The sequence below is a fragment of the Lagopus muta genome, chromosome 9 (assembly GCF_023343835.1).
Source record: "Lagopus muta isolate bLagMut1 chromosome 9, bLagMut1 primary, whole genome shotgun sequence".
Lineage (NCBI taxonomy): Eukaryota > Metazoa > Chordata > Aves > Galliformes > Phasianidae > Lagopus > Lagopus muta.
Genome location: NC_064441.1, coordinates 3631644 through 3649030, shown reverse-complemented (window position 1 = coordinate 3649030; position 17387 = coordinate 3631644). Strand labels below are relative to the sequence as shown.

Sequence of the window (17387 nt, the reverse complement as noted above, 5' to 3'; positions counted from 1 at the left end):
AACTTAGTTAAGTTTTGGAATGAAAAATATTTGGATATAGCCCAGAACAAAAGTTTCATGACAAAAGAAAAAAATCAAGCAACTATTTTCTATCTTGCATGGATTTTCCAAACAAAAACTGTAAGTGAAAAGCAACTGCACTGCCTGTTTTATGACGCTTTTGTGTTTTGATCCATTTTATTCCCATTTAACATTTGGTTGCATTCATGGCTGTGCTTTTGTGCTGTGAGCATTCCCACTTCGGGACAAATCCTGGATGTCTCAGCTGGGAAATCCACGCAGGGAAAGAGACACAAATTTAGGGAAAGCTAAAGTTTGTGCTTATGACTTTTGATTTACCATAGGGTGAGCAATGAAATTATCAGACTTGAACCTTATCCACAACCCTAACTTTAACATGCCCAACCCAAATCACCCTATAGCCCTCACTTTTACACATTAACAAACCTCAGCTCTTACAGCAAGGATTAATTGCTGCAGAAGAAGGCAAATGGAGTTTCTGGGGACTCACAGAGTATCTGAGAAGTCTTCCATCTTCTGTTCCTCTCTAATTGCAGAGCTCATGGACTATGAACATCCCCAGTGTGAGCTCTCCTGCTAACACCACCCAGCAAGCCCTATCCCAAAGTCTTGCTCATTTTGGACACATGTGGAATCTTTGTAAGTCTGCTATGCTGTGCACACATTACATAAACTGATCAGGAAGGCTGCTGGGACTTACTGAGGTGGCAGAAGCGTCCGTACAGCCCAGGGTCACACAAGCAGGCTCCATAGAGCCGGTGGCAGTGGCCGCTGTTGGCACAGTTGCATGGTTTGTTGCAGTTCTTCCCAAAAAATCCCTTGGGACAACCTTTGGAGTGAATAAATGCAGGCAATGCATCAGTTGTTAAGGATTTAAATGAACACCAGGTCAGCTCTCTTTTGAAGGGTGCTACAGAAAATACCGTGTTGATGGCCTCAGGCTGAGCCTCTGCACAGGCCACTGGAGCAAAGCCCTTGCTTTCCCTCATCCATTTTCTTGCCTTTATTTAAACAAACATCACTTGAGGCACTCCACAGGGCTGCACTATGTCCCACAAAATGGAAACTATTGTCACGTGGCCAAGATGTACCACACGCCACATGACAGACAGGGAGAAATGATGGGAGATGGCAAAGCCTCAGGCTCACGCTACACCTGGCGGGATGAGGGAGCTCATACCATCTTCACAAAATGGCCCCTGGACTCCTGGTGGGCAGCGACACAGCCCTGTGATGGGGTCGCAGGAGCCTCCGTTCTGGCACTTGCAGGTACTTGCACAACCGTCACCGTACGTGCCCTGGGAGCAGGCTGCAGGGAGAGCAGAAAGAGTGAATGGGCCTCGACATCCCGCCCCTGTGCTCCACATGGAGCAAAATGAGAAGGCAGGCATCAGAACTGGGAAGAAAATAATCCCTGTAGTCAAGCAGTCTCTGAGCACTGTCATAGTCTTTCTATATAGGACAAAAACATTCCCCTAATGTTTACTAGATGGTTCTAAAGCGATGTCTGAAACAACCAAATTAACTCAAGTGAAGAGTACCCATTGTGTGGTACCCATACTCTCCCCTGTGCATGCTTCACACAATTCATGGGCTCAGAACAACTGCCAAGGAAGTACCAAGCTTGAAAATACAGCACAGTTTTATACAGTTGGAAATACATGTTTTGAACACCTCCCATCCACCAATAACCATTACGAAAATGCTGTGTTTTTAATTATACGTTCTCCAAAATTCCACGGCTGCCCATATACAGAAGTGGGTCCACAACAGCATGGCACTCCTTATTGCTCTGATTACTCCGGTGCAAAAAATAAAATAAAAAAAATTAGTGGTGAAATAGAGCACTGTTCCTGTTTGCACCTTCAGCCAGTTGAGTAACTGCAGTTGCTGGAGTCATTTGACTTAACTGACATTTTATCAATGTACATTAAGAAACTTGACATTTCACATCCATTTTCATTTGGTTTCTATGGTGTATTATTATAGAAATACAGTTCCAGATTTCTCAGCTCCTTAGCTTACCCTAAGCCCATGAACTACGCCATTCTTTTTTTTTCATTTGAGAAAGAAAGAAAAAAGAATGAAAGCCATCACATTTGGTTACTTCATACAGATTAGATGTTGTATTTATTCTTGTCAGTGCTTGCTTCGTTGAACTGCAGGTATGGCTTAACACAGTTCCATTAGTCTGCATTCTCTAAATGCCAAAGTTAAATTCCAAAACATTACATGCATGGATATCTAGTGTAAATATAGAGCAAAAATGTTATTATTATTTATGAAGTGAACTGAAGAATTTCCTGTCCTGAAATTTTTGTAATCTCTCTAGAACCTCTACAGCACCATGAATGTCAGTAAAATCATCCTAACATAGCAGTCGTAGGTAGAAATCATCATTTCAATTCTCTTCATTCCTATTCCTTCAGCTCCCCTTGGTGTTTACAAACCAAATCTCGATTGGTCTCCAGAAGTAACTAAGGGCAGACTGATGATTTCAATCATTTTCAATCATTTCTGTCTCTGTGATGATGCCTTCTAAACAAACAAGATGGTGATTAACCTGAGGACCGCTGCCTATGGATGCAAAGTAACGTTGTCTTTCCAGTTGGTTTGCATGCATACTTCTGAAACAGAAAGATCTTCTACCAGGAGGCAAGAATAAGAAGAAAACTCTGAAACATACAATGTGCAATGCTAAAAATTAACCAGTGCCAGAAAACTATGTTAATAATAAAAAGGATTATTAGAATAAACAAACAGCTCAGTGTTACTAATACAGTTAAAAAAAAAAGGCAATGTCTTGGGATTCCATAATGGAAAACCCAAGTTTAGCACATTTGCCCACCCAGACAGTCACACCACCTGCCAGGACAGCCCTCTGAAACTCAGCTGGGTGAGCTGGGGAGTGGAGCATTGCAAGCACACTGCAGCACCTGGCACCTCTTGCAGCAAAGTGAATAGGAACGGTCCCAAAGTGAGCATTTCGTATGGGGCGCTGCACTGCATGGGATGGCAGAGACCTCGCTGTCTGAAGGTTTGTGTCATTTGTTGTAGCATCCACACAATTTACACCTCACGTGTCATACTGTAATAAAATGTTGATCTGGAAGTGAAAAAGCTGCGCTCCTTGAAGAGCTTCTTGGATTAAATGTACAGCAGTTTATTCCCGTTTCCTCCCTATGTTCAGTGTCACAGCTCCAGGACAAAGTCACTGCCTTTCAAATGAGTTCAATGCACTGTACTCACTTTCGTTGCAGGTAATGCCGGTCCACCCAGGTGAGCAAACACAGCCACTGCTCTCACTGTTACATCTGCCTCCATTCATACAATCCTCACAGCTCAAGCTGCAGTCATTGCCAAAAGTATTATCAAGGCAAACTGAAAGGAAAAAAATGCAGAAGGCTCAGTGAGCATCAGACAAAACACTTCTGGAGGCTCTTAGCTGTCCTTCCAGATGCACAAGTACAAAAGGGAACGTGCATGACATTGACAATCAGAAAAAAAAGCCTATTCAAGTCATTAGCGTTCATGCTGGAAGCACTGCAAATATCACCAAGCCGTGCCAAAATGTACTCCCAAGTGGACATTTCCAAATTTTCCGCCTCAAATTTTAATCTGAATAAAAGGAAAACTGGGTCTGCAGCTGGAATTCATGCCCTTAAATACTGTGATTCCCCATCAAAGAGCATTTAAAAGTACTTTTTAAGAGCAAATAGCCTTCAGAAAAATTGAAATTGTGCTAACGCTAAAAATAATTGTGTACAACAAAAAATATTTACTGGGAGAGAACCTTTTCTCCTTGTGAGGCTCACCTTGTTGTTCTGTGATTTTAGTAGGTGCATTCTGTGCTGTAAAGCACAGACAAGCAATATTTTTAACAGCATAGTTTGAGTTATTCTAGGAAGACAAAGGATAATACACATTTATCACTTCTTTGTTTCCTTTTTGCTCTAGCAAGGGTAATTCCAGGCAGAAAAACTAAGAAATACAAAAATGCATTTGTGCCTCCCCATCCTGCCCTCCTTCTCTGCCCAGTTATGAACACACACAGGCACACACTCTTCTTTGTGGGCTCTGTTGACAAAGGAAGAGAAAAATAAGGGTTCCTCTTAGCTAAAATGCATTGGTGACAAGAAGATCTTATCCATGTGGTCAGACTATTGCTTTGCAGGCTTTACAAATGTGGCTGGAGCCTTTTTAGAAGGGGATTTTAGAAAACATCTGAGAGCAAGCTGGCAGATTACTTCAGCTTGCAGCAAGTCAGCAGACTGGTTGCTTTTCACCAGCAATTTTCTGTGTGGGGCCAGATTTCCTTAAAGTCTCAGCACCCGACTGTTCCTCCTTCTAAAGCTGAGCAAATGCTCAGGTTTGCAGAGGCATTGAGAATCTCAGTGCTCCCACTCGGAACAAGCTGAAAATGCATACTTCAGAAGAAGAATACAAATTACCACTATAAACTTCAAGCTCCTACATTAGAAAGTCATTTAGTTTATAGAAAATCATTAATTATTTGCTCCATTTAATCATTTAAAGCATATATATTTTTTTTAATAATATAGATTCCAGCACAAAAATACAGGGATATTTGAGAAGTAAAACAACTTACTGAGCCATGAGTTTCTTTCCTTCCTCACCTTTTCCTACAAACCATCACATGCTGTAAATCCTCAGCTTTAGAAAAAGAGCAGGTGTTCACTATGACTAAAAATCCCCATGCTTGTGTGGCTAAACATAGATAAAACATACAAAAACTTGTTACTAAATATTTGGTTGAGGTTTGCCCATGGTTATCTCATTTACCAGTTTCCTAATTGATTATCAGCATTGTTGAGTATACCTGGATGCTATGTGATCTTGGAGGCCTAAATGGTTTCTTGATCATAGCTGAGACCGGTTCCTGATTCATTGCCTGTAGGGCACAGCCCCCAGATGAGTAATTAGAGCTAATACCAAAATCATAGGGCATATGTAACAAGCATGAGTGAGCCATCAGCGCTCATCAAAAGGTTGAGAGTTGGGTTTGAGCCCTTCCTTGGTGCAGTTTCCATTTCCTGGGGAGAAACTGATGCTGTGTAGAGTGCAGAGGGTGCAAAGTTTGAAGCAGCACAGGACATGGTGTTCTGCACCCAATCCTATGGCTATGTGCATTCGTGGGCTCTGCTGCCTCATCTCTATGTAGTTACCTCCCTGAGGACGTGCCCCAGCCACCACCAAAGCATCTGAACCTCCAGAGGGAAGTCATGTGTGTCTTTTTAATTCACAAATAAGAACATGCACTCACCAGCTCTGTGCACCAGCGTCAGCTCCCCTCGCTGATCCTCATCCTCACGCAGGGCCCCGAGCACGTAGTGCAGGAGCTGGGGGGCACCTCTGAACTGCAGCCCTGGAGCGCCTGCGAAGCCCGACACTGCTGAGTCCCCTCCTAACACTGACACACAAATGCATACAAGGTTAGGATGGCATCCCCAGACTTTCTCCCCAGCACCCATCTTGCATTTGTGCTTTGGTGCTCGGTGACTTCCCAGCTATGCTTTGGTACATCGTGTTGCAGCCGATTCGTTTTCTGGTTTATGGATATGAACCATTTTTGATGCCCAAGGTAAGAGAAGGAGAAACAAAAATACTTCTCTTTTTTCTGTAATTGAACCCTGGGCCTCAGATGAGACCATCCCTGTTACTGTGCCATATTTTAAATGGGAGTTTAATTTTCTCCACCTGAAGTTCATGATTGCTGATAGTGAGTGAAGGTCATTACTCTCACTCATCTGGGAGATGACAAAGACAGAGCAAGTCTGACTGCCCATTTCCAAAAACTACAACTGAAGTGTTACCGTGATAAGAAATCAGCTGGCTTTCTTTCAGTTGGTTAAATCAAACTTTGCCTAAAATTTAGCAGCTGCTAATATAGGTTATAAAATTAGGTTGCTGATCTGGTTGCTTTGGCAGAAATCCAGAATCATGCCACTGACTCCATCACAGCAGAACCTGGACACCTCAGGTTGGGCTCCCAAAATCCCAGGACCTGTGAAGATCCCAGTTCTGAGTTCCCAGTTGAGAAATACTGACCAGCCCTTCAGGATGCAACAGGAACTCACCGATGCAGGAGCGCCGGTCAGCGCCCAGCCAGAACCCTTCCTTGCAGGCACATTCATATGACCCCAGGGAATTAATGCAGACGTGGTCGCAGTTGCCATTCTCAAGACGACATTCATCCACATCTAATAAACAGGCATAAAGGCTGGTTAGTGCCTCTGTTGGGAAAGTGCTCTCTGTACAGGGCCAGAGCTATTCTGAACATAAGGAAACCAAATTTTCTTAGTACTTTGGGGCTATTGAGGGTATTAAAACATTTCAGCTCAGCATGGAAGAGATCATTCCACCTATGTTTTTGCCTCAAGTGAAAACAGCTGCTTTAAGCTGTTAAGCTCTGTTGATCCTTTGGCTATTCTGAAGGCTCTCTTTTTGCAGAAGTAGTCTTTAAAACACATCCACATACAGCATGCACAGAGAGGGGGAAAGGTCCCTGATTCATCTCCCATGGCCCATCTGTCCTTGCTGGATGTTGGCTTACTGTATTCCAACATTACAAAGTGGAAATTTCATTTTTAAACCATGCTGAGCTGGGCGGGATCAGTGCAGGGCACTCACCATTGCAGCCACAGCCGTCAGCACTGGGCTGGAAGCCTGCTCTACAGCTGCACTCGTAGCTGCCCACGTAGTTGATGCAGAACTGGGAGCAGCACGACTCGCCGGTCTCGCATTCATCCAGGTCTGCAAGGATGGGGCAGCTCAGTCAGCGCTGGACTGAACTCTCACCCCAGCATCAGAATGCAATGCACACACATAGCAAGCAGCTATTGCAAGGCAGTTTGCTTTTAACAGAGCTCTAGCCTAACAGCGCAGCTGCTGGGGGGCCAGCCTGCAAAGTGCAAATGTAGCCTCTTGAGAACTGACAGCTTTCTGCTATACATAGATGTGGTACATATCTATAACTGGTACCCTGGGCACAGATGCACCTGTGGTTAGATCTTAGAATGATAGAATCACAGCATGGTTAGGTCGGGAGGGACCTTAAAGCCCACTCAGCTCCACCCCTGCCATGGGCTGGCTGCCACCACCAGCTCAGGCTGCCCAGGCTTTGGGCACCTCCAGGGATGGGGCATCCACAGCTCTGGGCAGCAGTGCCAGGGCCTCACTGCCCTCTGCACTAAGAATCTCCTCCTAAATATCTAAATTAAATCTCCCTCTTTCAGTTTAAAACCATTCCCCCCTGTCCTGTCACTATCAGACTACTTAAAATGCTGATCTCCTTCCCATTTATTAGCTCCCTTTAAGTACTAGAAGGCAGTTATGAGGTATCCCTGGAGCCTTCCCTTCTCCAGGCTGAATAAGCCCAGCTCCCTCAATCTTACTTCTGAAGAGAGAAGCTCCACCCCTGTAAGCATCTCTGTGGCCCTTCTGTGGACCTGCTCCAAAACCTCTTTGTCATTGTCATCAATGTCTTTCTCACGCTGGCATCCCCAGGCCTGAATGCACTACTGCTGCTGGCATCTCACGAGGGCAGAACCCTCTCCCTGCTGCCAAACCTCTGCTGATACAGCCCAGGACACATTGGCCTTAAGGGCTGCAAGTGCATACTACAAGCTCAAAGATTCAAGAATCGAGCTGCTATCTTCTGACTGCAGGCTCCTGGCAGATCTCCCCCTCCCAGCCTGCTGCCCTGCTCAGTGGCCATTGAAGGCCATTTTGTCAATGCTGAGTTTGCAAAACATTTCTGAACGTTACCCAGGCGAAGAGCCACAGATGGGAAAGGTCTGTGTCTCAATTAACCTTGGAGAGAGCACCAACGTTATTAGGAAGCACGGGAGGAGAAAGAGGAGAAGGAAAATGTAATTAATCAGTCGAGGTGAAGAGGTCAGCACAAAAATTATTAATGTAGGTTATTTGGACATGGAGTGTTTTCCAGAAATGTCACAAGCTGAGCTTCTCTGCACTTTGTCAGATGACACCTTGCTCTGGGGTGTATTAGCAGCCCATTGTCTGTGCAGGAATGCAAAATGTGCCTCCAAAAGAAGGAAATTTTTGCTGTTAAGAGCAGCTTTGCACTACCTTGGCCTTGCCAAGCCCTTGACCTCTGCTCTCCCTCCCTGGCTGTGGCCAGCAGGGCAGTTCTCACATTGACATCTCTATTAGCAAGTCACTGCCTCCTCCTCAGCACAGGAATGTGGCTGAAGGAACCTTCTCAGCCCAACTCATTGGCTCAGGATCCATGTCTGCCTTCCTCTCTCCTTCCTTTTTATTCTCATTTTTTGTGCCCCAGGATCAGCCACCCTTACAGAGCTGTGCTTTCCTCCTGCCCTGCCCATCCATCCTCCTTGCTCTTTTCTCCTTTGAGGACCTTTGTCCATGCTGTCCCCAGAGCTCCCACTCCTTGCCTCTCTCTTTCCATCTAACTGTTCTTTTCCACAATGCCTGCTCCTTTTTTTCCTCTCTCTTCTTGTCTATTCCTTAAAATTTTAATGGCATAGTGATAATAGAACAAGATAGCATAGCAAAAGCTGTAAAGAAAAACAATCCTGTCATAAAAACATATAAAACATGAAGGAATTTTTAAGCTCTTTTTGAAGCAAAAACAACTGTAATTCTATGGCTTCCACTTCCTAAGTGACACTTCACACAGCTCACCACTAAGCACAGAAACAGAATAACTTCCACAGCACAAAGCAGAGTCTGCACGTGCAGCACTGCTGAAAAACAGCTAACTTAATGCAGCTGTAACCTAATGCAGTCGTAATGCTCCCATCCCAAAATGGCTAGAGAGGGAAGGAAAACAAAACAAAGCCTCAGCAATGTGTTAATTGGGCTGCATGCAGACATGGTCTTGACAGCATGAATTGTACCCTGGCTTACCTGTGCATGCCTTGCCATCTGAGCTGAGCACGTAGCCATCGTGGCAGGAGCAGCGTGGCCCTGTTGCCGTGTGCTCGCAGCCGTGGGAGCACCCACCGTTGTCCTTCTGGCAGCTGTCCACTATCTCCATTTCAATGCCTTGCAGAGAAACAAATAAAAGGGATGGTAAAAATGAGCACAAGTGGAGAGGCACTGGAGAACAAGCAAAATGCTGGCAAGGAAGAGAAAGCCAGCTCACACCTACATGCAGAAACAGCACAGCCCTGAGCCACTGAACTATGCGGATAGGCAGCACACTCTGCCCTTGTCCCAGAGGAATGGAAGCATTTGAATAGACCAAGTGAGTCAGCTCTACCAAGCGTGCCTGTGCTTTCCAAAAAGCTGCTTTTAGTTGGTTTCCAAGCACAAATTCAGTATGTTTTCATCACAGAGTTCCACTACCGGGCCCGATATCTAGCCAACAACCTACAGGCTTTGACCCTTCAATGGGGAGACAACACGATGCTGACATCAGTCCCCTTCACCTTGACAGATCTCCCCACTCTCCCACACTTTTCTGGGCACAGACATTTTGGTCAGGTTCAGTGGAAACCTTCATATAGGAAGAGGAACATCTATCCATCTCTTTCCTATCCAGCTACTTCATGAAATGATTTCTTTAGGAAGAAGCTCGATTATAAAGCCTAATTCTCTTCAATTAACCCTATTGCTGCCTTAGAGGGCAATCTAGAGAGGAATTTTCCATGCTGTGCAGGGGGGCTGAGAAACAACACCCCTAAAGGAGCCATTGTACAGCCAGAAATGTTGCTCAGAGCAGCATGTGGCAGAGCTGGCACAGATGGATGGCATTTCCCCTCTTTTGCACCTCATAGATACATCTCCATTGGTGGCACTGATCCTACTCCATTTTTCCTTTCAGCTTACCTGGAAGAGGACATCAATTTGAGGAAGATATATGGAAGGCTACATCTAATCCACTGTGTGATTGTTTGCATCAGGGAAAAGAAATCTAGGCTGCTGTCCAGTATGCTAAGTTGGGATTTACAAACCCAGCCTTTATGCATTATCTTTGCCATTTACTTTGTCTTAGTTGTTCATTAGTAAAACACGGATTTCCCTATGCTGCTGGGGAAATGAGAGAATAAACAAAGACTGTGAATTGCTCAAACACTGTGATAATCCTGATCACAAAAATATGCAGAATGTTTGTGTTGATATTGCTTGCTCCATAGCTTTGTGCATAAGGCACAGAGAATCCCCATTCACAGAGACCTGCTGAACACTGAGGTAAAAATATGATATATTGTACATTATTATATTGCTTTCCATGTACATTGATAGTTTCAAAGCGATTTTCATCCGTATTAAATATTTCTTACACACAGATTCTTGAAGTACACATTCACTCTCTGGCACACCATGTATTTTCCTAAAGAAATCCTGCTGAAAGTTCCTGCACTGTAATATTGGACTGAATGATCACTGCCCAGCTCTGCTAAAACAGGTCATGCTTTTGTCTGCATTTCAGTGAGCTTATGTTATGTCCATAATAACACCAACTCTCCCACACCATCTCTTTTATTAACCTAATCTTACCCTTAAGGACAGTGCAGGGATCGCCTCCCAACAAGCCAATCCCCCGCTCAAGGACGGCACTGCAGCTTAGGAAACCCTGCTGTGCGCATAGGGAAGAAAACAGGGCTCACTTACTTTAGCTTGGGAAATTTTAGCTGTTCCAATGTATTTTTTTTTCATTCTAAATCTTGTTTTATTTCCCCTTTTTAAGTATCTACTTAACAGTGTCAGTAATCTCTGCAGAAACATGAGTAAACCTATGCAGATGAAGACAGGAGCAGAATGTCATGTTGGTTTTCTTCCGCATCAGACTAGGCATGTAAGAAAATGGGGAGAGGGAGGGCAGAAATGAATACATTTCATAGAACAGCAATATTTTGGTGGTGCTGGAATAGAATTCACCAGGCTCTGAAGATAAACCAACAGGGAGATTTGCTCTTTGAAATGCAGTAATTAAGGTCGGTGAACAGAGGCTTAAGAAGGTATCAACCTGCAAAAATGGCAATAGCAGAAGATGAAGAAAATAATATTAAGCTTGAGTTTTTGCATATACTTATTTTGCTGGGAGTGTTAATCCAACTGAATTAAAAATGAAGCATAGCAGTTGGCAGATAAGGCAACCTGAAAGGCAGAGCTGTAAAGCTGTCACTTACGGTAGCACTGCTTCCCATCAGCCCCCAGCTCGAAGCCGGGATTACAGGCACAGGTGAAGGATCCCAGCGTGTTCACACAGCGATGAGCACACCTGGCTCTCCCTTCTGCACACTCGTCAATGTCTAGGAAGCAGAGAGAAAGGCAAAGACACTAACAAAAATATCGCCTTATGATCACGTGGCTGCGTTTCCAAACGTCCAGTGGAAAGAGCATCTTGATGCGGGTCTACAAATGACAGCATCTGACGGATCCAGGAACACTGAACTCAGCATTATTCTCCAAAATAATAGTTCTTTTCTACTCAGTGCTGACCTTGAGCCCCTCACCACGAATTTTTACATCAGACATCATATTTACTGTATCAGCCAATGTATGAGGGTTGCCCTGAAAGCAATGCCTCCTATTTCATTATGTTGGCTCATGATGTCAGAAGCAGATGGTGATGGTATGTTCCACTCAGAGTATGGCACTCATTGACATTCATCGATGTTTGTTGAACATTTATGGGGACCAAATGGTGAATGGGAGCAAACTGAGGCAGTGGACGTTGTGTTTCAGCAGTGGCAACATGATCCAGATGGCCATGCACAGCTGTCACACCGTGCAATGAGAAGCACCTCAATCAGCTCATCACAGTGCTGACTATGTCAAAAAAACAGTGCTTTGTAGATGAGAATTTGCTCTATTAAACAGTGTAATTGTGCTCTTTGTATCTGCTGTAGTTTCCGTGGTAACAAATAGAAGGCATTACTTTTGGAGCAACCAACATAACTTCTCTGTATTTCCTCTAACAAGAGCAATGGTAACAGAAGCCATGTGAAGAACGCAGACAAAAGTCCTAACTCTTTCTACCCTAAAATTAGCAGTAGGTCCTCACAGCCATTACATTCAAAGTAGTGGAACAAGAAATATTTATTTCCTGAGTGTTAAATGATTTGGATTAAATGGCAGCAAGTACAATGGAGACAGATCCTCTCTGTCACATCCACAAATCCTGAAGTTCCTTCTGCAGAGAGGAATCCCCTCTCATCAGAGGAGAAAATAGAAAAGGCAAGGAGCTGTACGCAGGGAGTTACATGCCACTAAAGGCATATATCTTCCTAAAGTCTCAGTGGAAGGGAAGGGAACTTTATTTGTACTAGATAGTGCTGCCATGTAGCACAGCTGCACACCCCCAGCCTGCACGCAGACACAGCACACGCCTACCCACCTCCTGCTCCTGCTTTGGTTCTGACACTGCACTTGCAAAATGCAGATTATACCCTGCAACGATCCAGGGACAGAGCACCTCATGTCCAGGAGCTGCTGCCAGGCATGCAGCTCCTTGCTCTTTACTCCAGAAAACAGCTTTCTAACAGCTCCACTCCATATGTGCTGTAATCAGACCCGTGCTCACAGACTCCTGCACTTGAACACAAGAAGCTTTACGAATGCAATCAGCCTACTTGCAGAAAGAGACCCCAGGCAATGCAAACACCATACACTGACCCATGGAGATTGCAGGATGAATGACAGCTGCTCTGAAGTGGCCATGTGTGTAGCTGCTGTTTAGAATAAAATGGATTATTTCTCCTTATTTTGTCATAAAATGTCAATTTGCAAGTAGAAAAATGTTGGCAGTTGCTGGAAAAGTTCTTTTCTCTTATTATGCTTTTCAAAAAAGAAAGCAAAAACTGGAGAGCCATCCCACAGCCACCATGGTGTACTCATTTCTTCATATCTGGTAAACACAGCTAATAGCTAAAGCATGACACCTCCCTGCCCTGATTTCCTTCTAGCTCATTTTACAGAGTCAGATACCAGCTTGAATTTGGCAAAAAACATGGAATAGTTTCTAAGAGAAACATATATATATGTATATTCATGTTAGGAAATGATGCCTAATAACTCATGACTGTTGCCATGAGGTCAGAAAGAAAATTTGTTCCAGTATGTAACATTGCTAGTTATCTAGTGCTTCATTTTATACATAAATTAACAGAACTGTCAACGTTTATTCAAGATAAAATGAGGAATATGTTGACCCCAGTATCAAACTCACTGCTGTTTCACTAATTAATCGTCACCATAGAGGCTACACTACTTGAAACTACTTTTTGGTGTTGAAAATGCTTTTTCAGTAACCTTACACATGAGTCATCCCAACAGGACTGGGATCATCAAGGTGCGCTGTGCTCCCTAAGGAAGGGTTTACAGGCAGCTGAGTAAAATACTTTGTATGCAACCAGCATCCTGTACAGAGACCCATAGAGATAACACAACGAGTCCAGTATTGGTACAGTCTTGGCCAAGTGTTCAAAAAGAGGAGTTTAAAATTAATGTGTCTGAATGCGTGCCCTGATCCTGACAAGGCTGTTAGAAACCTGCACATCATGAAGTCCACGGGTGCTCTGTGCTTCATTAAACTGACAAATTCTTGCTTCCAAGCACCATATTGAAGAGAAAAGCAGCAATTCTGGTTACTAATTTCCACACATTTCATGTCATAAATGCTTCAGATCCCTTTGAAAATCCCAGCCTAAATGCAGGACTTCGGAATTCAACTTTTTAAGCTCCTCTCTTTGGAAAAAGTAGACTTCGTGATTTCTTTCTTCACAGTACTTTCTTTATGAATATGGAAACAGTTCTCCAGCTAAAAAGCCCTTTGAATTCTAAATAGGTTTTCGGTGACCTGGTTCAAAGTGTTACCTGAACCAATTTCTCAGGAGCTGTATCTGGGGCATTATTTTAAAGGGACACTACTGGAATAACACTACAGCACTGCGAAATCCCACTGCTAGAAACAGTGATTGAAGAGATCATGGAATAATTGCCATCATGAAGGTGCCCCTCCATGACTACTGGCTGATGCACATATCACAAAGAGAAATGCTGCTTCAATAAAACATGTACATGTTTTTCCAACATATTTCTTTTACACAGAATCACAGAATGTCCAGGGTCGGAAGGGACCTCAAAGATCACGAATCTCCAACCTTCCTGCTGCATGCAGGGCCACCAACCTCCCCATCTGATACCAGACCAGGCTGCCCAGGGCTCCATCCAACCTGGCTTTGAACACCTCTAGGATGGGGCATCCGCAGCCTCTCTGGGCAGCAGCTGTTCCAGCACCTCACCACTCTCTTTCTAAAGAACTTAATTAAATAGAACTTTTTAATTCAAAGCCCAATAAGCCAGAACACCGAACAATATTTTCCTTCTAATAGAGTCCACAGTTTCTTACCTAAGCAGGACTTCTTGTCTGTAGAAAGATAATGCCCTGGGTGACACTCGCATTTGGCAGTTCCTCTCTCATTTTGACAGATGTGTGAGCATCCTCCATTCCCACTTGTGCAGGGGTCTATCACTGAAACCAATTAGAGCACACTGTCAGCTTAAAGGTCACGCCTGTGCCTGAAAACAGTCTTACCTGCCATCGCTGCAACCACAGCTGAGATTACGATACTGTGAAAGATTGGACTGAGAAAACAGCTGACACAAGTTGAGGTATGGTTAAATCCGTTGTTTTTCTGTCTGCTATTTTCTCTGATCCTGGACAGCATTTTCCATAGATCAGCAGCACTATAAAATGAGGGAAATTGTGGTTGTATTACTCTCCGTAAGCAGGACAGGAGAGTAGCTTTTATCCTTATTTCACCATAACTGAGTAGATTTCAAGAGTTGTTCTAAACAATAGCAATTAGTACACCAGTGTTTGAACCCATAAGCACACTTAACGTGAAGTTTGCCAAAGAATAATGTATATGTAGAAGTCTCCAAAGAAAATACTTGCTGAAGAGCACCAGAAGACCTCCTTCAATCTAACAACACGTGGCATTAATGTTATACATCAAGGTTTTTCACTCTTATTCAGCAATAACATGCAGTTTCAAGGATAAGCAGTTCTAAGTGAGGAGTACTTAAAAATACATTTATAAAGTGCCTGCAGAAGTCTCCACCTCAAAAACTTCACTGTGGTTAATGTGTTTATTTCTGAAGTGCATGGCTGCTGGAAGCAAACTGATGTGTTTGCACAAAGACTTTGTCCATACACAAACTGGCCTACTGGGACTGCTTGGACAGCATGATTTGGGTTAAGAGCCAGAGTCTTCATACTAAAATCTGATATTTTGCACAGAGCTGGTGTTCCAGTTGGAGTTCAGTTACATTGACACGCTGGTAAATAACAGCATGCAGGCAAATTTGTGGGATGTTTTTGAAAAATGAGTCCTTCAGCATTCTAAACCATTTAAAACTCAAGGCTATTTCCTTACAATTCATGCTGTAACATAGTTTTAGCTTCTTACTAATTACTGACTGATTCGAAACACTGGACCAATGCTCCACACTTGCCTCCAGCCTGACTTCTCCTTCACTTCTCCTTCATCTCAAGTTCTATTCAGAGTAACTTCTAGAGGGGAACTGGGAAAGAAAGCCAGCATCAGTTGAAGGTGTTTTCTTCCAGACTTTGCTCCATTGGCTACCCACACACATATATGTTTAGCTATGAAGAAGGTGCTGGGAGAACAAGACCTTTATTTTGCAGTGGTGGTGCATTAAATATGGTGGTGCATTTTTTTTTCCCCACATCCTCCAAGTTTTGCTTTTTTAACCTATGTAGCCAGTGGTATTTTATGCCACTGTTGGCAACAGAGGATACTGCCCCAGAACACCTTCAAATTTCCTCATTTCACCTCCTGACATCCCAAGAACACAGCCACTCGAGTGTGCAGGCTGAGAATTTGACAAGATAGCATAAAATAATAACACAGTTAAGGATTTAGAACTGAATTTTTCTGTTGGACTTTCAGCACGATAGGTTGCAAATAGGTTTTCAAGGGACAGCAGCACTTCATCTTATGTGACACTTTCAAGGCTGACAGCTTGGCTCTGCAGTTAAACAGTTGCCTGTCTACAAAGGATTTAGCTTCAAGCAAGAACTCTTTCTCTGACTGATACGAAATATTATTTGTTGATTCTTTGTTATTACTATTATTTGGATAAATTAAGTGAAATCACTATCACACAGCATCTGTTAAACCTACATATTATAAAGGTTTTCAGGGCATCTAAAGCTTTAATTTGAGAATGATTACAGCAGAGAGCAAGACTTGTAATAATCTGTGACATGACTACAAGCAAACAACAAATTATAGGGTACGTGGTAGTAAAATGCAGTAATTTGAATAAAAAATAGCAGCCTTGGAAGTCCCTAGACAAGATAAAAATTCGTAAAGGAAAGAGATTTTCAGAACATAAAGCAACTACAGATTGACTTGTTTTACTTGCTTTTGTTTCATTCTGACATATCTGTTTCTTGCTGTCATGGGCAGGTTTCAGGAAAAGCTAGAAACATCTCATTAGTGTTCTTTCTTCTAAGCATTTGTCTCATATTGTCTGACTTGTTAACATTATTGGGTAACAGACTACATCCTATGAAACTCTATTCCAAGCTGTTAAATGCCGTGTTCAAAAAATGAAGACCAAGAAAACCTCAAACAATCCCAGAACTGATCTGTTCCCAGGCTGTCCTGAGACACAGAATCGTACCATAGAATCATAGAATGGCCTGGGTTGAAAAGGACCACAATGATCATCTAGTTTCAACTCCCCTGCTACGTGCAGGGTCACCAACCAACAGACCAGGCTGCCCAGAGCCACCTCCAGCCTGGCCTTGAATGCCTGCAGGGATGGGGCATCCACAGCCTCCTTGGGCAACCTGAAAAAGCCACACCAAGGCACTGATTTGAGGCAGCAACAATGCTCTTGGGAAAGCATGTGTTGTATTGTGCTGGGAACCCTTCCAGACCTTCACTGCAGGCTGCAAAGGACAAGGTCTAGTTCTACAATCCTACTGGTTGTGCACTCTAGAACAGCAAAAGAAAGAGAATTGGGTCTTGTCACAGATAGCTTGCTCGTGGCAACTGTGACCTTACACAGGAAAAAATCCTCATCACTCCTGGATAGCCCAGTGTAGAACTCACTCTAGCAGAGATCTCATACAGCCCTGCACCTTTACAGAAGTACCAGTGTTACCACAGATCCCGTCCACACACACGTGGTGCTTCAACCTCATCACTCTGACTCTTCACAACTCCATCCCATTGCCCTGCCTCTGTGGGGAAGGCTTCACCCTGCTGCCTCTCAGGATCCTGGCTGCAGCGTCAGCCCTGGGATGACAGCCCTAAATGCCAACCCAATGCACTCACAGCTACTTTATTCTCATTTGTTCTGCAAAAACCTTG

The 17387-nt window shown here is 43.6% G+C and overlaps 1 protein-coding gene across 4 annotated transcripts in view; it reads right to left on the bottom strand.

Moving 5' to 3' along the window:
- The window catches only part of LOC125697653 (multiple epidermal growth factor-like domains protein 6), a 160449-nt gene that overhangs the window by 31339 nt on the left and 111723 nt on the right, over window positions 1-17387 (bottom strand). For all 4 annotated transcript variants that reach the window (XR_007378898.1, XM_048955128.1, XM_048955129.1 and 1 more), the window contains exons 7-15: window positions 14387-14509; window positions 11163-11285; window positions 8935-9072; window positions 6673-6795; window positions 6120-6242; window positions 5306-5452; window positions 3271-3402; window positions 1202-1330; window positions 722-850 (exon numbers count right to left, since the gene is read on the bottom strand). Coding sequence is in view for 3 of the 4 variants with exons in the window: in XM_048955128.1 (XP_048811085.1) it covers window positions 722-850; window positions 1202-1330; window positions 3271-3402; window positions 5306-5452; window positions 6120-6242; window positions 6673-6795; window positions 8935-9072; window positions 11163-11285; window positions 14387-14509 (1167 nt within the window). In the remaining variant the exon portion in view is untranslated. The remainder of the gene's footprint in view (window positions 1-721; window positions 851-1201; window positions 1331-3270; window positions 3403-5305; window positions 5453-6119; window positions 6243-6672; window positions 6796-8934; window positions 9073-11162; window positions 11286-14386; window positions 14510-17387) is intronic.